General features: G+C 38.9%; 1 protein-coding gene across 35 annotated transcripts in view; it reads left to right on the forward strand.

The window, feature by feature from the left end:
* Window positions 1-22,661, forward strand: part of fmt (phosphatase 6 regulatory subunit 1-like protein fmt) — a 253,522-nt gene that overhangs the window by 131,782 nt on the left and 99,079 nt on the right. For all 35 annotated transcript variants that reach the window (XM_067081658.1, XM_067081718.1, XM_067081630.1 and 32 more), the window contains exons 11-12: window positions 9,977-10,176; window positions 13,427-13,541. In XM_067081658.1, coding sequence (XP_066937759.1) covers window positions 9,977-10,176; window positions 13,427-13,541 — 315 coding nt within the window. The remainder of the gene's footprint in view (window positions 1-9,976; window positions 10,177-13,426; window positions 13,542-22,661) is intronic.

Consider the following 22,661-nt stretch of genomic DNA (forward strand, 5'->3'; position numbering starts at 1 on the left):
TGAAAAATGAAGCAAATTGATTGAATATTACTAGACTGTAAGTGTTTTAGCTTACAATTGCAGTTTCGACCATTTAATTGAGTTAAAGTTGACCGAAAGTAAATTTTTTTCTATTTATCGTGATTTATATAAAAATATTTCAAAACTGATAAAAGCTACAACCATGAGTTATTTTTTGTTGTATTCTACATGAAATTGCACACATTTCCATATATAAAACTTTATGTAATGACTAAAATAAAACGGTGCAAACATTACGACAAAGTGATGAAAGAATTTCTGAGATGTTCGGCCGAGTTACCGTGCGGACATAATGAAAAAGTTTTTTTCAAAAATTCACCATAAATCGAAATATTGTTCTAGAGACTTCCAGTTTGTTGCAAAATAAAGGTAAATGATTGAATATTACTAGAATGTAGATTTTTGAGCTTACAATTGCGTTTTCCGATCATTTGGTCGAGTTAAAGTTGACGAAGTTGAAATTTTGGCACTTATCATGATTTATGAAAATATTTCAAAACTGATAAAAGATACAACCATGAGTTATTTTCTGTTGTATTCTACATGAAATTGCACACATTTTCATATATAAAACTTTATGTAACAACTAATATAAACGGTGCAAACATTACGACAAAGTAGCGAAAAAGAATTTCGAGATGTTTGGCAGAGTTACCCTGCGTGGACATAAGGAAAAAGTTTTTATTTTCAAAATTCACCATAAATTGAAATATTGTGCTAGAGACTTCCAATTTATTTACAAAATGAAGGTACATGATTGAATATTACTAGAATGTAAGGATTTTAGTTTACAATTGCATTTTTCGACCATTTCAGTCAAGTTAAAGTTGACCGAAGGTTGAAATTTTGGCACATCGTGATTTATATGAAATATTTCAAACCTGATAGAAGCTACAACCATGAGTTATTTTCTGTTGTATTCTACATGAAATTGCACATTCCATATATAAAACTTTGTAAACGACTAATATAAACCCGGTGCAATTATCAAGACAAAGTAATGAAAGAATTTCTGAGATGTTAAAGAGTTATGTGAGGACGATAAAGGGAAAAAAGTTTTTTCAAAATTCACCATAAATCAAAATATTGTGCTAGAGACTTCCAATTTGTTGCAAAATGAAGGTACATGACTGAATATTACTAGAATGTAAGAGTTTTGTAGCTTACAATTGCATTTTTCGACCATTTCATTCGAGTTAAAGTTGACCGAAGGTCGAAATTTGCAGTTATCGTGATTTATATGGAAATATTTCAAAACTGATAGAAGCTACAACCATGAGTTATTTTCTGTTGTATTCTACATGAAATTGCACACATTTCCATGTATAAAACTTTATGTAACAACACATAAAACGGTGCAAAATATTACAACAAAATGACCTAAAATTTCCCGAGTTACGGGCGTAAAAAAAGTTTTTTTCAAAAATTACATAAATCGAAATATTGTGCTAGAGACTTTACAATTTGTTGCAAAATGAAGGTAAATGATTGAATATTACTGAATGTAAGAGTTTTAGCTTACAATTGCATTTCAAGTTGATAGAAGCTACAACTTCACTTGATTATTTTCATTCTACATGAAACACATTTCCATGTATAAAACTTTTATAAAACCCGGTGCAAATATTACGACGATAGCCTACCATTTTCAAAAATTCATATAAATCGAAATATTGTACTAGAGACTCAATTTGTTGCAAAATGAAGGTAAATGATTGAATATCTTGTAAGAGTTTTAGCTTACAATTGCATTTTTTCGTCCATTTCGGCTAGTCAACAGACAATTGAAATTTTTGTAGTTGATGCATGAACGTCCACTCGGCACAACAGACAATTTAGTCGTCCAGTCACGTTTAAGGGTTAATGTCTAAATTACTTTTGAGACAGTAAATAAGCTCTATTATTCAAAATATGTAATGAACGTATAGAACAAGGTTCCACAGTAGAGAATGACCATTTGTGAAATAAAAGGAAGAATACAATGAGGTCAGAGTGGTTTATATATTACAAATGTCAAATTCTTGTTAATAGAGTGTTAGATAATAAATTTTGTACATTGTTTTTAAACATGAGTAAATGTGAATTTAAGTGTCGCATATTTGTAAATGTTTCAGTTATAAGTTACCTTATTTGATTAAGTTTGTAAGTATCTAAAGTTTGTTATCCGTAGATTCATATATGTGATTATATAAATGTAAATATAAATTTGTTCCTTTGGGACACCAACCATTGCCTTTCATATATGGAGTTGCCATTGAATCTTGTGACAAGTTAGTCAGAATTTTGGAGATGGGGAGGGAGAAAGGGTGTACCCCATGCCTGCCTCACACCTACCACTTCATTCTATCTTTGACTGCCATTGAGAGAGGGTGCTTCTGCTATCTCTTCATTTTGTGCTCGTTGATTTTTGGAAGAGTAGCCTGATATCATTCTTCCTTTCCTTGTCCATAGTGTGATAAATTTTTGCCTGCTTGCTGTGTCTTTGTTTTTGTTTTTCTCGGTTATGTAGAATATACAAGACCAAAGCCAGTGTAGAGATCATGGGCAATCTTGTAGTCGTTTCATACCTCCCATATTGGTGGATCCATATACAAGTACAGGTAGTCCCTGGGTTATGGCTGATGTGCCAAAGTTACAGTGCCATAATCTGAGTTACGGCGCCATAACTAGGATTATGGCCTCATAGCTGTAGGTGCTATAACGAGGTGAGAAAACCGGTGTAACCCAGGGACTGCCTATACTACGTGTAGAGAAAGGAATGTACTTGTTTTCCTCCATATGAGAAATGCACCTCCTTGACTTCACTTCAGTGGGAGATGTATGGGAAGAGGAGGGTGGAGGCCTAGGAAGATTTTGATGGGTTCATCAGAGGGTATCACTCCACTGGCAATGCCACCGAATCCTTGAGGAACCTCCTTGCTTCTGGCTACCATTTCTCTTTCTCCTGTCCTTGACTCATCCCCTTCTAGGAGGGGCTATGTAACCCATAAACAAACCTGTTCATCCTTCATCTGAGGATGAGGAAGCTAAAGAGTTACCTTCCTTTGATTTCCTTAGAAAAATATGGCCAGCTTTGATCATAATAGGTAGTCCATTACTCTCTGCATTCCAGGACTCGCTTGCAGGAAGAAAGATTAACCAACCAGCTACTGATGTGTCTGCTACTGCTTTTGCAGTTTCAGTGTCTTCTTCATATGCTACAGATGATCATCTAGTGTCTGTGGGGATGCTTGTAGTCAAGCAAGCTTACTTTGTGGTTCTCCTCCTCCAGCCTTGAAAACCCCTCTGGTTTTCAAGTCACTTATGGAGTCCCACAAGGTGTTGAAAAGAAAGAAGCATTCTCATCATTCTTCCTCCTCCTGTCTTCCTCAGTGTAGGAAGAAGGGGAAGCCCAAAACTGGGCTTCTACTCATCAATCTTCCTCATGGCAGGAAAGCAGAGGTGGTAGTTCACTACTTGGTAAACATCATACCTCGGGCACCTCAGGCAGGGCTAGTGTTTCAATGCATGCCCACTTGCTTTCCCCCACTCTGTGTCTGTGGCCTGGAATAAGGTGCTGCTCAGGAAGCCCTCCTCCCAGCAGCTCTTTTGAGCTGCAGTGGAATGGGCATGTGCAGCCTGTTCTCTGCACCATGAACAACCTCTGTACTATACATAGGTGGGCAACAGGTTGGGAACTCCCTTTTGCTTACCTTTGAAGGGACATAGGTGAGACCCTGCACCTCAGTCTTGCCTGGTGCACTGTGCTCACCAGTGCATTTGCAACCCAGGCACTGTTGCTCTAAGAAGAGATCTATGTCCCAAGTAGGGATTCAGGTGCAGACTCGCCATCTACCACAAATGCCAGCCTTCTTCCCAAGCCAAGTGAATGCCCACCCCACTAGCCAACCCCCCATCCACCAAGTGATCAACTCATTCACTTCCCATCTTTGTGAGTTGCCATGGATACACTAGATATAATGTCTTGGAATATTTTTGGCCTCAAGTGGAACGTTCCTCCCTTAAACATGTGCTGCAAAAACTTCAAAGGCATCATTGCAGTACAAGAAACAATCCTCGGGCCTCATGATCTTGCCATCTGTGATTAGTGCATGAGGACTTCAGAGCTTTCTCGACCTCATAGATGCAAGTTACAGATCACATCGTAGCCGATCGCCCAAAAGGGGGCCTGCCTTTCTTGTGGCACAAATCGCTAGACAATATGGTGAATGTACTGACCTATAGGAGTGATAGATTGCTGGGTCTTCAAGTGACAGTAGGGGACTCTTAAGATCCTAATAATTAATGTTTATATGTTCTGGTCAGAGAACACTAATTTTGTTCAATACTGCATGATCCTAGGTGAGTTACACAGCATTATTCACGATTCTACTGCTGATCATATTTGTTTAATTGGGGACCTTAATTTTCACCCCACAAAACAATTTTATAACAAACTTACTCTCCTCTGTTGAAATCACGCTCTCCGAATTAGCAATGTAATGCTCCTCCTATACCAGTTTACAGAACAGAATGGACACAATTACAACCCCTGGCTAGACCACTGCATCACGTCCCCTCAGCTTCATGATTCTGTTGTGACCTGCAACATTTGCTATGATCTTGTAATGGGCTATGATCACATTCCCTGACAGGTGTCATTCAGTACCCCATCTCTCCCTACCGTGAACTCCGTAACTGATCACCCACCTGCTGTTAACTGGGAAACCAGGCTGCTGTCATAGCTCAACCAGCAGACGCCCTACTGTGCACTAACCTAAAATGTAGGAACGATCATCACGCGAGAGAGCTGAAAGAATTCTATTCGAACATAATTTCCACTATGCTCGCCTCCAGCAGGGATACCTTTAGATCTTGTCAAGACAACTCTCATAATATACCTGGATGGAATGACTTGGTTAAAGATCTATATACACATTCTTGAGAAATGTATCTACTGTGGAGGCAAAATGGTAGCCTGAGGGAAGGATGCTTTGCACTGCTAATGAGGCAGGCGAGAGTACAGTTCAAACTTGCCCTTAAGCATTGCAGACTGAATGAAAAACAACTTAGAGCTGATGCAATGTCTAGAAAATTAGATTCTGGTGATTACCCCTGCCTTTGGAAGGACATTCATTCTCTAAATCCCAAAACTAGAAAGCTATCATAGAGAGTAAGAGAAGCTGTCGGTGACAAGGCTATCGCAAGAATGTAAATATCACTTCAGCTATCCTGAATTGCATAAACGATCAAGACTCCTGCAGGGATGTAAATAACCTTACTGACAATATTCAGTTTCATTTCGCCGATCGTATTATGCCAGGTAACATCAGTGATGCCATAAACAACCTGCCTAATAATAAATCACCCGGCTGCGATGGTCTGCCTGCTGAAGCTTTCAACTTCTGCCATCCAATAATTAACATTTTGCTAGATGCTCTATTCAATGCATGCATAATTCACCAGTTTTCTCAGACTCCCTACTCTTGGTTCACTTAATATCATTAATAAAAAACAAGTTAAAGGATGCAGCTAACCCTGGCAATTATCTCCCGATTGCAATTACTACAATTGCGTCAAAGATACTTGAGTCTGTTCTTCTAGTGAGACATCTCCCCTTTCTGCACACTACTGACAACCAGTTTGGCTTTAAAGCAAACCACTCAACTGACACTGGCATCTACATCCTGAAAGAATTGTCTCTCCTGTTTCCCTATGTTTTGTAGATGTGAGAAAAGCATTTGACAGAGTAAACTACCTGAAGCTCTTCCTGAAGCTGCGCAAATGAAGCACACCTCTATATCTAATCGGCATTTTATGTTGTTGGTTCTCCACACAGCAATTCTGTGTCAAATGGGGTAACATACTTTTGTACACCTATGGCTCCCCAAACAGGCTCCGGCAAGGGACCATTATTTCTCCATACCTGTTTAACATGTACACAGATGCCCTGAATGTCAAACTGAACTCACTCCCAATCGGATGCACTATCAACGAATCAACAATAAACAGCCTCTGTTACGCCGACAATATGGTTATGATTTCCCCATCAATGCAAGGTCTCCAGGGACTCATCGACACCTGCCGCCAATATGCAGAGGAATTTGATATCCTATACAATGAAACAAGACCCAGTGTATGTCGCTGCTCACGAGGTTGCTTAAGCATATTGCAGAACCACTAATTTTCCCCAGAAATCGTCGCCTGGAATTCTTGCATGAATTTCCGTATTTGGGCCACATTATCATGGACAACCTAAAAGATACGGCAGACATAGAACAGAGGTTTGTAAACTATGTGCAACAGGCAACATAATTGCAAGGAGGTTTGCCTTCTGTCACAGAGAAACAAAACTGCTGCTCTTCCGTTCATATTGCTACAGTATGTGTGGGTGTTCCCTTTGGACAAACTATACCCGAGAGACCATGAGATGTATCACTGTTGTTCACGGTGACATTCTGAGACACCTCACAAACACTTCTCGCTATCACTCAGCCACACAGATGTTCATAGAAAACTGCCTGGATAATTTGAAAATCATTGTGAGACGAATAATGTCTAGTCTGATCACCCGACTGAGAAACGATAGCAATTTGCTCATACAAGGCATCCTCAGCAGTGAGGCAAGAAGATCTAAACTGTGGGAAAGATGGAATAATGAGACATCTGTTCTTTAAATGACTTATTCTCTATTTTTGCAATTATGAAGTGTCATCTCCAGAATCTGTCATTTTTATTATTATTATTTTTATTATATTTTTTCGTTTCTTGTTATTTTTGGTATTTTTACTATTTTCTATTACTGTGATTAAATCATGGTAGAGTTTTGCAGTTTTCAATATTCGTATTTAGCCTTCTGGACCTGATTTCTGTAACCACCTAAGGTCCCCAGATGGAAATTAATTGTCTGCAATCTGTATTTTTTATTGTTATAGTTTTTAATTTTTTTTCTATTCACCATATAATTACTGTCATTACCTTTATTATGAATTCTGTTTTTTCTACTTCAGCAGCTGTGTGGATATTGCCAATAATTATTTTTATCATGTTACCTTATGTATCTAGATTGTGTGTATGGTATTTGTATATTCCATGTGTATGGCCCTGAGCCGAAATAAAGATTATTATTATTATTATTATGCCAGTTTCTCCCACCTTTCGTGGTCTTGTTTCTCAGTGCCAGCGTTATGAGAGAGAAAAAGAAAGAAAAGTTGCAACCTTCCTCTTCTCTCATGGGTTTCCATATTCAATTGCAGCTGAGTAACAAAGTTGAGGGGTGTCAGAGTCAAGGTCCAAATTCCTTTTTTACTGAGATCTTGTACATTTCAGCCTGCTTTCTCCATCAAGACACTTGTCTGGTGCTGGACAGGAGCAGGAGTGAGAAAGGGAGTGGAAGTCTGATGTGGCTTACTCTTCCCAGGTAGAGGGGGTAGCTGAGGCATCTGGTGATCCTTTTGGTCATGAGGGACTGCTCCTCTCGACCTACTTCAGGCAAAGTTAGAACATCGTTTTCAGAAGTTTATTTTTCTCTTTTGTGACTGAAATAATCTTGGGAAGATGACCTCGCCTTTCAACCTGCCAAAGATCTTGACAGAGTTGATTTTAATTGCTGCTTTGGAGGCGAAACCATCGGTCAGGTTGTTGTAGTCACAGTTAGCTGTTGGTGTTTTGGGGGAGGGAAACACCTTGATCTGCAGGGCTGGTAGTTTGCTTGCCTCTAGCAGATCACTCAAACTCCTTCGTCCACTGTGTACATGCAATTGGAGGTTCTACACATTGGAGGATGTGCAGGATTGACCTCTCTGGTTGGATGCATCAGTCTGTCGATTGACAAACAACCTCCCCCTTGGATGACTCTGTCTTGGAGGGCTTCTCCTTCAGTGTTGTGGTGGCCAGTGCCTTGGAATCTGCAGTGATGGTGTCCGTGCAGTCAGTGCCTTGGGTAGACCTATGGATGGATGCCATCACTGACTATTTAGTCATAAGTAATTCATATGCTGATGAAAAAAGGAGGTTGTTGTGTCAGGTGGTAGGACCTTACCTACTGGGCACACCAGGCATCCAACCAGTGGGGCAAACCTGGTCCTGCAAAGGAGAGATTGTGTTCTTTCCTTGCTTTCTCACCAGGTGTCTCACGAGAACAGCCTTTTCTCAGGAAAGGTAGAGGCAACAGTTGAACTTTGTTGGAAAGACTCTGGGAACCCCTTGTTCAGTATGCAGTGGCCTTTGAGCTCTCACGGGGAGCAAAGGACCTTTGAGTTTGGCAAACCACTCCATGTATGGTGTGCAGAAGCAGCCACATCTTCAGAAATCCAGACAGGGCTTCTTTGCTAGGAAAGGTGGGGAGTCTTCTCAGCCCTTTCATCTGCACTTCTCTGCAGTCCAAAATGGGGAGGGGGAGGGAAGAAGGGAAGTGGTCACTGAGAGTGGCTATCCCCCTCCTTTGCTGCCACAAATTCAGGGTTTCCTGTTACACAGTTGGGCAAATTGGCGACAATAATTGGAGCCTTGGGTTGTAATAGTTCTTTGGGACGGATACAGGCTTCTGTGCAAGGAGCTTTGTTCTTCCCTCCCCACAACACTGATTCTGTTCCAGATGTACTCTTGGTTCTTGACCCTTGTTGATGGTGGTGGAAACAATGATGGAGAAAGGCACTTGCCAGAAGTTGTATTTAACTGGCCTCTAGGATTTTACAGTTGCACCTCCCTAGAGGAGGCAGCCTGGGGTTGGAAGCTGGTCATTGTCCTCTTAGTATTGAATGAGTATGTTTGGCAGACTGCTCTTGATGGAAACAGCACATTGAGTGTTAGATTTCCTCAGGGAGGGTGACTTCATGATTTTGATAGACTTTCAGGGTGTGTACTGTCAATTGCACATACATCAGGACTCTCTGGTACCTCCTCTTTGTGTGCATTAATACTGTTCCAGAAAGGCTGTGTTACAGACTGGTGACAGCTTCTTTGGTGTTTACTCAGGTATTTATATCTTTAAAATAAATTGCTTCTAACAGTATGTGTTTGTACCTGTACATACTTGTGCTTACAAGATGTGTAAAGTACTTTACACAAGACCCATACACTATAAATAAAAAATAACATTGTGTCTTTTTAAACATAATTACCCCAAATTCTTCATAACAAAAAATTGTTGAGAGAGAGGGGGGGGAGGGCAAACAAACACAATGTAATTGCGAAAATAATCCTAACATGATGCATCATGTGTATATACCCTGTACATGCACATATACTGGAAAATCTGTAACATTACATTATGCATTGCATTAAGTGCAATACAGTAGAGTTTTGCTTTAAGTAATGTCAGTGAAAATAATGTATAAGAGAGAGATAGAGAGTGAAAAAGTTTGACCCAGTAAATATGTATTGTTTATTAACACTATTCACAAAGAGGAAAGTGTTGGTCATGTGTTTGTGTGTGCATGTTTGTTCACCATCTGCCTTCACAGGCACACCAAGGAAAGCGTCATTCAGCATGAGAGTGGTTGTATGTTCACCCTCCACTCCCACAAGCATAAAAAGTAAACCTCTGTCATCTGTTTGATAATCCTATCATACTTACTGGAGAATTTTTTTTTATAATTTTTATCGGACTTGGGCAATCCAGTCAAGTAACAAAATCCTCTTAAGTTGAGGTCTGTCAAGTTGAGATGCCACTGTATAATAAACTTGCATATACAAAAATGCAAATGTGAAGAATAAGAGTAATTTAAATGGACACTAGTTTATTTTTTTATTAACATTTTCAGTGATTATCAAGGCAGCAGATATAAATAAATTTATGAATTTCAATTCATATGGTAATTATGCAGTAAATGTACATTTTTCAGTGGTATAAGTTAACAGGATAGCAAGTTGAAATTTCAGATTTCATACTGATTTGAGTTCATAAGTGTAAGTGTATGGTTGTTGAGGATTAAGTGTTTTATGTAGATTTTTAATGTATTGCTTTTATTTTCAGGATTTGTTTTTCAAGTATAGTTTGAATAATTTTCTACACACACAAGTGGAGTTGTGCCTCAATGCCATTTTAACCAAAGCGCCCATTGCTTCCACACCACCTGGTGATGCAGAACACCATCTGCTAACCCAACTATTTACAGAGGGACACATCATTGAGAGACTACTTTCTGCTTATGAAGAAACAAATGATTCTTCAGAGTGAGATATCTAATTTTTAAGATTTTTTGTTTTTAATATTTTAAAAATGTTATAATAATAGATGTAATATGTTTGCTTCATATCTAAATAATATGTTTGCTTCATTATCTAATAATTATTTAAAGAAAAATTAAAAACCACTGATATTCAGGAAATCAATGGACTTTGAATAGTGAATAAAGTTTACAAGAATTAGTTAATGTAATTTCTTTTCTATGCAGTTGCTTTGGTAAGTAAACAATGAATTTGTTCATATACAGAACAAACCTTTTGTCATAACGTAAGGGAAAATTCTCTAGCGCATGCTGGAGTCCAGTTAAAATTAAGTACAAGGATTTTGGTGGCAAAGGGACTTGGCCAAGATGGCAGAAAGGAGGAGGGGCACAACCGACCAGCCTTAACCCATCCTGGCTACAATGCATGAGTTTCTCTTTGATCACCTTCATAGCAGGTCGGTTCTGTTGCCCTCTCTGCAAAGAAGCTGGTTGATTTTGTCCTTTCCTGCCTGCAGTACACCTTAGCATTCTGGTTTTTTATTTTTTTTTTGTTTGTGTTGTGTTTTATGTGATATTGTGCTATTTGTGTGTTTTTTACTTTAAGTATACAAACCCACAAATCATCTAAGCTTCCCAAGCCTCAGAAAAAATGCCCTGGGGTTGTTAACAATCCTTGCTCTCGTTTTTTGCCTGCCTTGGATTTAGATCCCCATTCTACTTGTAGCAGGTGTAGCTCTAATGAATGTAGCGCAAGTAACCCATGTTTTCAGAGTGTGTTGCTTGGTCTCCAGAGCAATGGAGGAATTTTGGTGGGAAGAGGAGATATAAGAGGAAATTGGCGATGCCATCTTGGGAAGGCTTTGTGCCCTCAATGGTGGCAAGTGCATCTGTTCCTTCTTGTTCTGTCTCTTCTTTACCAAAATCTCCTCTTGTTGCTGCTTCTTCCCAGGAAGATTTTACTCCCTTGCATTCTTCTGTTACTTTGCCCTGAGAAGATTTGATTGGGGGGGTCAGGAGAACTTGTAATGGATTTAGCTGGCCCTGTTCTTGTGGGGGGAGTCCCCCCCACTGTGAGGGAGGAGGCAGCTCCCCCTTGTTCAGTCTTTTCAGGAGGAGGTGGGCAGAAGCTGACTGAGTGTTGGAAGTCTTTAGGCCTACCAGGGGTACCAACCCTTTCTGGCCTATTGTGTCACTGCATGTCCTCACGCATCCCAGTGTCTTCTGCCATGATAGTTTCCAGGTCTGCTGTTTTTGTGACATCATCTCATCTTACAACATCTCTCCCCTTGTTGGCCTCCATAGCGACAGTTTCGGTGGTGCCCTCTCAGCTGTCAGCATCTCTCGCTGCTCTCTGCTCCATGCTGTCTCCATCCGTGTCATTTCCATCGACTTCCATCTCTGGGCCTTCTACGTCTGCACCTTCTGACTCCCTCATTCAAGCTGTTTTGATAGAGTCGAAGGTAGATGAAGAAGTTTGGCCATACAGAGTTACTGGAATCTAAGAGACATCATAGATCCCCATCATCCTCTTCATCTTCATCGCCTCTTCTGTCCATCCCCATCAGATGTTGGAGGAAGAGGGACTTCATAGCCCTTCCACGTAAGAGGTTTTGTGAGTCATCTTTGGAGTCTCATTCCTCTTCTCCTGCAGCTGTTCCTCAGTTGTCCAATCACGCCCTTGCTCAATTCGTTCATGCTTCTTCTAGAGCTGAGCTGCTACAAGCCTTCTCGCTACCTCTCAGATCTGTTCTTCCATGAAGGCACACGTATGTGTCCTTTCTGCCATGTCCGACGTTCCACGCCCAGTTCCTGACTCTGTGCTGCAGTACTTATGGACAGAGATTCTTCTTATAGGATCCCAAATCTACAGAAAAGACTTCTCCACAGGAGAATCTGTTATTTCTTCTCCTCATCCTGTTCAAGGTGCGATTGTTCTTCAAGTACATAGGAATGACGACAAGTCCCCCGTCCAGAAGTTGAAAGTGCAGAATCCCTCACGTGACCAGACTGGTCTCCTTGAAGGTCTTCTAGCTCACAATGCCACGTCTCACTTGTTGAGAGCCCTTCATGGTTGCGTAACCTTCCAAGGCCTTCATCTCCACGTCATCATTCGCATTCTCATTCCTCTAAAAGGGACCGTGATCAGCGTTCTCATTCACACGGCCTTGACCATGATCCACTCTTTCACATGGCCATGACTGAGCTTCACATCCTCATGATCAGCGCTTCTTGTTTTTCATTGAGTCTGGTGATGGCTGCTCAACAAGTTCTGTAGCATATCCAGTACCCCTAGCAGGACAGTTTGTATCCTCTCTCTTTTTCTCCTCTACCAGTGGGTAGTGGGGAGAATTAATCTGTCATGTACTGGAACCAGTCAGATACAGGTGAGAGAGCTCCATTCCATTGGGGTTTTTTTTATTGCTCCTACACAATACAAACTGTATATGGAAACAAGTCCCTGTCTCTCTCTTGTAAAGGGTGAGAGGAAATGGCAACAATCAAGGTTGGTGGCTAACATAAGTTTTGATGTCTCTGACAATTACAGGTCCTTTATATTCCTACAATACACAATGTAAGAGGAGTTCACATTATCACTAAACCCAGATGTCTGGCTGCTGAATAACCAGTCAGTTCTGAGGCTTTCTCTACCCTCCCTCCAAGAGTAAGTCTCCCTTACGTTAAGACCAAAGGTTTGTTCTGTATATGAACAAATGACAAATTTTAATCGATTTGTATTTTTCATAACTAACAAACCTGCAGTCTTAATGTATATGGCCCGCCTCAAGCCACCCCTTACTTAGTTACCTGGGCTAAAGGAAACTGATGAGTTGTAGCCAAGGTGGGTTAAGAAAGGTCGGCTGTGCTCTCCTCCTTTCCGCCATTGTGGCTAACTCCTGTAGCCACCAAAATCCTTGTACTTTTTTTTAACTGGACTTCAGCAGGTGCTAGAGAATTTTCCTTTACTTTAAGACTCAGGTTTGTTGGTTATGAAAAATACAAATTGATTTAAAATTTGTCATTTTAGGTTTCGAAGTAATCTGCTTAAAATTCAGTACCTTTCAAATTTGTATTTTATTTATGTATTTTATTTGTTCTGTTTTATTAGGAACAGGCATTTTTGAATAATTGCAGTAGTACTTTCTTGGAAACAAACTCTAATGGAAGTTGTTGAGGTAGCATTTACTTTTAGAGTAAACAGTTGCATAAGTGAAGTCATCAGGTCATTAAAGTAACAAAAAGTTTTTATTTTCCAGATGTAAGACTCATAATGTGAAAGGTTATATGGGACACCTTAGACAAGTAGCTAACACTGTTGTTCAACAAGCAGAGTTTGGTCCCAATGAACACCGCATAAAACAGTTAATACAGGCAAGTTTTTCTAACCTCTTTTGGTGTGATGCAATTTTTTATTGCAAAATTGATGTTATGCAAGATCCTTAATCATTTGCAGTCTTTGGTTTTCTTGTTGTAAATGGTTTTTTTCATTGTTTACAATATTTATAGATTACAGTTTATTAATCCTCATTCAAGTAAATTGTAGAATCATGAAATAAGTGAGAACATTGTGCAACCTAATTGATGAAAAAATGCACAGAAAACATTTTCCTTTTACAATGTTAGCCACCAGGACACATTTTTAAGTCTTTCATATTTGTTACATGATGATTACTTGTAAATTTGGTTTAGCATTTGAAGATGCGTAATGCATGTGGTTCTTTAGAAAGACAAGATTCAAGATACAGTACAGTATTATGATATTACTTTGTGGTTTACATTCTTGTATGATAATAAATTTGATTTAGTATTTAAAGATACCTAATGCACGTGATTCTTTAGAAAGACAAGATTCAAAATACAGTATTATGATATTACTTTGTGGTTTACATTCTTTTATGATAATGTATTGAGCCATCTAGAGATGTGAAGTGCTCATCTAACATCACCAGAACCCATTCCCTAAGAAAGGGAGATTTTATGGACTGGTTAACCTGATAATGACAAATAAAGAAATAAAGCAGTCTAAATACAAAAATCAAAGAAATAAAAATTAAGGAAAATTTGGAGATTATATTTGTAAGTTTGGATGGTATTTCATATAGAGTACAATGATAATTTTATCACTATCATAAACCTTGATAATTACTATTGGGCATTTGGGTCATGATTATATTGAATTACAATAACTTTCCTGAAAAAATAAAAAATTTAATATTGAACACTACGAAGTGTTTATTAGTGTAGGATTAGCCTTGGTGAAAGATAAGCTGTCCAGTTATTACCAAGAAATTGTGAGTTACTTTTTATTCTGCCACTCATTGGCTTGTGTGGGAAGTTTTTCCTAAAGATTTCATTGTACCATGTTTATTACTCATGAACAGAAGAGACAAGACAGGTTATTGCACTGTTGCATGTCTTAGAAACTGAGTGTAAGAGTACAGTATATGTATTTGACCAGCACCCAAGTCTCCTCTCCACCCAAGTTAGGCACGGTGTGGTGACTCAGGAGTACCCTAATGGGCTCCTCTCAATCCCCCATTCTTCTCACAAAGTCATTAAGGTCATGTTTGCCAGTGAAATCTATCATGCCATAAGTGGGACTGAGGACCGCCACCCTGTAAAGTCAAGACGAAACAGTTACCATGACCCAGCTGCTAAAGAAGCAAGGACATATCAGGGGTAAGGAAGAATGGGCAAGAGGAAGCAAAGAGTACAGGATAATAAAAGCAGTGTGATCCCTCATTTGACCTGTCCTGAGAGATTGTGGATGAGAGGCAGCCTAGTCTGCTGCCCCCCTGCTTTTCCACCCCCATTGACTGAACTTCTGGCCATATGCTTTTTACAAGTTTTTTCAATAACATAGCCAGTGCTCCTCCTCAAGGCTAAAGCCGGGCCTTGTTAAGGCAGACCAACAAGTATCAGAGAATTCTCTCATAGTTGGTCTTGGCCAGATCACCATTACTCTTGTGGTAAGTGCTCAGAACAGATGGAAACCTGGTTGCTCCTAAAGAATTTCTATCTCATGTTGCTGATTTAGCAAAATTTGTGGATACCATTGCAGGAAATCTGAGTGCTAGTCTTAAGCCCTCGTAAAAAGATTTTGTTCCTTTTATTATTGCATTTAGGCACAACTGTTAAATCTCAGTAGTACATCTTCCAAGGTGGCGATTTTGGATTAGGCTATGTCGTGCATTCAGATTTTGCTGTCAACTTTAAGTTTCAAATTTTGTTGATATGGAATTTTATTACTGAAAATCATTATTCAGTGGATTTTTTGTTATACATAGTTAATTTTTGTTAGTGGAGTAGAAAAGAAAATTAAATTTTTGGCTAGACTTCTTAAATTACAAAATGACAGCCTTGACTTGGAGTTTCCCATATGTGTTTAACTTGCAGCTTAGTTTTTAACTCAGTGGTCCTGTTTCTTTTAATTATAATTTGGAAACACTTTAAATGAATTCTATATAGCAGAAATCTCCTTAGTTATCTTTGATATCAGGGTTTTTGTGTTATAGGGAAATGTAAAATTTGTATAGGCAGATCTAGTATTAGTATATTCCGCCTTCTTAAATCCGGCACTTTGTGGCCCAGCAACTCCCATTAACTGGGCCTTTTTTTGAATCATCTGACATTAGTTCTTGAGCAGCTACTAGGGTGATGACGTTTTGGTTTTTGGAATTTTTCGGATTTCACAACTGAAGCTTGCTCTGGAAGTACACGAGCACAGTTTATTTCAACGTAACACATTCTGTGAAGCTCAAAAATATAAAGCATACAAAAGAACCTTAATTTGTGTATATACTTGTGTATCATCTGATCTTGCGCATCATGATTTCATCGTATACATTGTGTTAGTGCGAGATGTGGTAGATACCATTGATAGTGCATATTATATTGGAGTTATCTTTTAACTAATAAATAGGCCTAGAAGCAAAAGTTCATTAGGTTAAATGCAAATCGTCATCCATTAAGTCTGGCTTAAACCTTGTGACTTGTCTAAGAATTCATTACTATTTCTTATAATTAACAACCACTTACTACTGTGTGCGAGACACACATGAACAACAGCAAGTACAGACATAAACAATTGAATCGAGAAACAGCTGTTTGCCAGTGTCAGTCACTGTAACTAACACATATTTATTAAGGGTTGCATTACAGTTGTTGACTTGTTAAAAATGTGCTAACTTTCATTGGACTTCCATAAATAAGAATGAAAAAATCTTTATTCACCCTTCATGCAATGGAGAGGAAAGTGTTATGAAAGTGTGCCACAGAATTTACGGTTGTAGCTGTGGCTGGAGAAATGAATAACGTGCAGGCCACAGAATGTTTTAGAAGAGGCAAAAGCAACATCTGATTCTGGTGAAATTACAGCTTTACTTCATTCAGTTAACTGCATTTATAAATAAGGTTGCATTTTTAAGCCCAGCTCTGATAATATATAAAAAAAGAATCTCCAAGATGAGCTTCATGTAGCAGCTAATGGCTGTGGTGATGTTGGTAAAATGCAATCAGCTGATGATTTTAAGAATGTAAACATTAAAGAATGCAAATGGCACTTGATTGTCATGTTCATAAATCAAGTTCATAAATTGTAGTATGATAATATGACAATAATGCTAAAAGTATAATTGCATGTAGTATGGAAAAGAACAGTTTTATTAACCATATTTGCTTATGGCTCTCATAAACAATTACATCTGTGGGAATTGGTAGTGACTTGAGAGCTGTAAGTGTAAATATGTTTATATCTTTTTTAGTTCAAAGACAGGTAGCTTCAAAAATTTTGAAGGTAGACCCTTCAGTTTTGTTTCATTTTGCAGCTGAATAATTATTCTATATAGTGGCATAAAAATTCCTTCGAAAATAACTTCCATGTGAAATTACAAGATATGAGAAAATTTTGCACTTTTTCCCCCAAAAAATTTACCAAAAAACATATTTGTGATAAAGTCTTTGTTGCTTATCCATAGCACATCCAGGTAAATTATCTAGTTATTGCAATGAAAAAGTTGTAACTATAGCAAGGAAAATATGAGAAAATAAATGGCAAAGTAGCATCGCATTTTCCATAAGAAAAGTGCCAGTCACCCACTATATGTGCAAAAAAGTTATACTTTTTTTTTTTTTTTGTTCAAAGATGTGTAACTCCGAATGTTTTCAAGGTAGACCTGCTTAATTTTGCTTCATTTTTTATCTGAATGATTGCTCTAAACAATGGCATAAAATGATCCTCCAAAAACAACTATGTAGGTGAAATAATGAGTAGAAATTACTAGATATGTTCCCTAAAAAATAATTTGTACAAGTTACATATGTATAAAAAATATGAGGAACACTTGCTGAAAATGATCCTCATCTTTGCTGGTTTGTACAATTTTTTTTTTTTTTGTACGTCATCAGCAAGCTAAGGACTTAAATTTAGATGATGTTTATATCAGTCATTGATAAGCAAAAGGATTAAAATTATCATTATTCTTAATACAAATGTATTATTTGACTTTTGTCAGTGTAAAAAACAAAAGCAGCAGATTTTTGTATTTTCACTGAAAATGAAAGCCAGAATAGTATAGTTTGAAGTGCCGGAAAACATGGAAAGGTGCCATGAGATCAGAATTCGACAGTGCCCTCACAAAGTAGTTAAAGCTCCAATGTAGTGAAGGTGTAAGCATTTCCAGGGAGTTGGTTATGGAACAAGCCAGAATTTTCATAAGGAACTAAACTTAACACATGACAGTGGTTATTCATAAGCTTTGTGTTCTAAACACATGACTGGTTATACATAAGCTTTGTGTTGTACTTTTGGTAACAGGAATATATATGTGTAATGAGTTTGCAAGACTGTTTACAAAGGAGGTTTTTTAGGGGTGATTTCTTTCATCCGGGATTTTCTGAGGTCTGGCAGTGGCCTAGTCCCAATTGTGCTGGTTTTAAGAGGTGGGATTGTATATAATACTCTGCCAGTTAGTGACATCACAATTTTAAATAAGACATAAAGTTTGGCTCCTCGGTGGGGTGTAGCATACTTGCCAGTACAGGCAGTCCCCAGTTAATGGCGGCCTGCACAGCGTCCGCAGCCAGTTTGTCTAGTGATGAAAATCGGCAATTTTTGGTGCAGAAAATCTGCAATTTCTGCTCATCGGTGCCGATAATTGGGTATCGGCGCCAATACTTACCTAAGAGTGCTTTTCGGTGCCGATAAGCCCCAAAAATCGCACCCTTAGAACAGGAAACCCCCCCCCCAATAACCGTGAACTGCCTGTACTGGTTATTGATATTAACTAATAGTGTTCAATAACAGGATCCATGACTCTCGAATTATGACAGTGGTTAATGATAAGTTGAAGTACAGGCAGTCCCCGGTTAACGGCGGGCTCAGTTAGTGGCGATCCAGCTTTACGGTGCTTGTCTAGAGACGAAAATCAGCAATTTTCGGTGCTGAAAATTGCCGATTTCTGCTTATCGACGCCGATACATACTTTACAGAGGTGCCGATAACCGAAAATCGGCGCTTTTCGGCGCCAATAAACCCTGAAAATTGCCGATTTTCGGTTATCATCACACCCCCAGTAACCGAGGACTGCCTGTATAGTACCATCCGATATCATATGGGTGGCACATTAATGTCAATATGGTAAGCAAGTTCCAATTACTTACAAACACATCTCCTTGACAATTAACTGGATAGTTATTAATAACTTGAAATACGTTATCAATGAGTGTAGCTTATGTATATGGTATTTTACTGTATTTTTGTTAGGCTAGCATTCATTATAAAAATTCGCTAGCTTCCTGGTGTCAGAAATACACCCAACATAGACATGTGCCTGTATAACAAATAAGTAAATGAAATAATAGTAATACTACGTAACTATTTTGAATGTAGTTCCACACAATTCAAGTTAATATGTCTTTTGAATTAGATTTGCTAGGGTAGCTTTAAATAGAATACCAGAACATTAAAATGCTGTATTTTTATTGTAATGTTTGTAAGTCATGCATATTGGGCATTATTGTTTTTTGTGCTCGGTCAGATGTCAAGATCTCATTGTAAGACCCATTTTGTATGGTATTCTTAGTTTTTCATTGTGGGCTGTAGGTTTCTTTCCTTTATATATTAATATATGTTAAATTAATTTTACCGTGCATTGGTGTCTTTAGATGAATCATGTTGTAAGGGATGACACTATTAATTATATTATCTTGAATAGAATGCCACCTCCCTGAGTTGGTCTTTTCCCCAGTTGTCACAGTCACATACTTATAACAAAGTTAGTCTTTTTCATGCTGGTGTGTGTTCTGTTTACCTAATATGGCATGCATTTGACCGTTTCTCATGGTTTTTCTTTCCTTACTAGAGTTGCTAATATGCTAAACCCAAAGGTTGCTCCCCCCAGTGCAAACAGCGCAGTTGGTCAGCACATACCACCTGCTGTAAACATAGCCATGCTTGTATAAAGTCAAGTTTAGGTAGTTTTTGGGCAGGTGCAGAATAAGCGGCATGTGCAAAATAAGCAACGTGTAATGTGGTGGAGGTGACATTGATAGTCATGTTCTACATTTCTTGATTTTATTAGACAAAATATCTAATATTGGTGCCTCTTCTCTCAGGCAGACTTTTCATGAATCATCTTGTCAATCTTTCACTCGCACTATTTCACACAAACTCCACGCACAGTGGTAACCAATTGTGGTTTTCCACAGTTGTCACAAAAAATCAATTTAATAGTACAGCGTAAACTAAAGATGATACAGTCACTGGAAAATGATCAGAAATAAAATAGTAAGTGATTCTCTCAGTATGACAAATAGTATAAGGATAAGTGGCAACACATGCCACATATTTGTTGTCATGCGTTCTGGGCATATCATGAGGGCAATGTGTCTAACACACACACACAAGAAATTCCTTTAAGAGTTAGTAACCATGCAACTAAGCATGATGGTCAGACACAAGTGGTCCCTGACCAAAAATGAGGACAACAAAAATATAGCCCTATGTCCAGACTTCATCATCAGAATATTTTACAGTTTGTACACCTTTCTTTGAACTTTGTTAGACAAGGCTGCTTATGTTATTCAGTCATTTACTTATAAGTCTATTTTTCATGTTCCAGTTAGAAAGAATCTTATAAACAATTATATGTACTCTAATGACATTGGTGATATCAATATAAACATTACACATGCTCCAGGAATAAAGGAAGAGTTTGATTTAGTCTAGCCCTTTGGTCAAAAGTTTCAAAGGGAGCATATGAGGAGGAGAGTAGCATCTTTCCTTGGCATTCTGGGAGAGCATTTCTCTGCTTCAAGCAGATTTCATGGCCTGTCCAGTATGCCAAGATAATGGAATTGAAGATTTTCCTGTATGACTTCTCCAATAGAGATCAAGATTCATACATTGGGATAGATGTCCCAATATTGGATATGAAGCGGACCTTGCCACTGAATTTTTCCTACCTGAATCTGGAAGACCCAGGGGCACTGACCTTGTTTTTTCATGAGAGGCACCCCTCAAAAGAATATCAAGCCTCCTCCATGCAAAAACATGATATTGAGTAGGACCCTGGTAGGCCCAACCTCTGTTTCCCTGAAGTACTTTCCCTTCTTACTCCTGAGGTTTCTGTCCCTTCCAGGGACTATGGTCCTTCAGTAGACTCCCGCACCTTTGCCTGGAAGCAGCACTGTGGCTGCCCAGGTCCAGTTTGCCCAGGATGGTGGTCCCTAATAAAGAAATTATACCAGAGTGTCTTGCTAAGAGTTTCTAAACAAGATAGTGCAAAGTATTGGGGATCTCCTTGATACTGAGCACCAATGAGGATTCTAATGGGAATTAAAAATATCTGAACATTGAGTTGTTGAGAGATTCAAAAGCTACCATTGGGAATTAAAAACATTTCTGAACATTGAGTTATTTCCCCTGGCTGGCGTACTTATGTCTTGAAGAGAGACCACAAGTCCAGAATAATCATAAAGGTTTTTGCGTAAAACCTAATAATGCAGTTTATATCATTTTCAATGCACCCAGAGCATTAATAAAAAGATTTTTATGTTCCTGAAAGTCCAAAAAGAAATTGACCGGGACCGCCTGTAGTTGCTTAGGTCCCTTTAGAGTCAGAAGACACACGGAGGTGCAATCTCTGTTTTCATACTTTCAGCTGGTTCTAATACCATAGCCAGTTCAGACTATAAACCCTGAAGCTGGTAGGATCAGTGGCACCGACAAATGTCCCTGATAGCAGTACGTACTGATAATCCTTGACATGACACCTCAGTCTGTGTCGTTTCACCAGATGGTAAATACCTCATAAGTGATAAGAAACATTGGTTGAGGTGGAATTTACAGGACAGTGCTGCTTTTTCCTAATATGGAATGGTGCTTAGTCCTTGTGTCAGGATTTTTGAAACTGCCAAGGGAGACAGTCACCTTCCTGCTAGTAGGGCAACAAAAGCCACTGAGGCAACCCATTTTTCTGTTGTATTGAAAATCATGGTACCTCCACTATCATGGTGAACCAATGATCCCTTTGGATGGCACCAGCTTCTTCTCTTCACTTTTATAGCAATTAATAATGGGAAAAGACATAATTAAGGATCTTTGCAGTTTTTTGGAAACAGAAAATAGAAGAAATAAAGGCATTTATTTCCACAGTCCCAGTATTTGCAGCTCCACAGAGAATAGAACAACACTTTCCCCACCCTTTTTAATGGGAAAAATTCCCACTTAATGTGGCTACCCAGGATTTTGGTGCCCCTATGGGCCAAATCTCAGATGGGATAGCCACTTCTGAATTTCACGCAAGGATCCACCTCTTTTCATTCCTAGCAGCGTCCACTATTCTAGAAGTTACCTGAGGGAGCTCTTAGAGTCTTCTAGGCCTGTTTTGATCAGTTGCAAAGCTCTTTTTGCAAATCCTATGGGGGTAGTTTACAATTTCATGGAGTAGTACCCTGGGCCCCTAAAGAGTTGTGTGCATCAATTTTTGGATGACTATTGCTATCCAAGTATTTTTCCTCATTCTTTGTGGGACTTGGACTGCTTCTGTCGATGTGGAAGACATAATAACATGTTCCTGTTACCATTCCCTTCCACCCCTTCATAGGTTTTTTGGATGGGGAAGGACAGGTTTCAGATTCAAGGTCATGTATTTTTCGTTAGATATGGCACAGAGAATCTTTATAAGTGACCTGCAACAGTTGCCCAGGAACTTAGAAAAGAGGACATTCTAGGAAGCCTGCCTAGACAGTTGGCTAATAGGGGAGCTACTGAAGAAGAGTCTGTGATGCGTGAGAGACTCCAGTCAAAGGGTTTCCTGATAAACTGGAACAAGTCTGACCTCACACCCAATAGGCATTTGTGTGGTTGGGCCAAACTCCAACTAGAGTGAGAAAGGATCTGCAAAGGTTCCTTACTGAGTCTGAGGTTTTCCAGTAAAATTAGGAAGTTGGGAAGATGCTCTGTCTGTGGACCTGGAAAGGAACTCTGCA

Source organism: Macrobrachium rosenbergii, chromosome 3, assembly GCF_040412425.1.
Source record: "Macrobrachium rosenbergii isolate ZJJX-2024 chromosome 3, ASM4041242v1, whole genome shotgun sequence".
NCBI classification, from domain to species: domain Eukaryota; kingdom Metazoa; phylum Arthropoda; class Malacostraca; order Decapoda; family Palaemonidae; genus Macrobrachium; species Macrobrachium rosenbergii.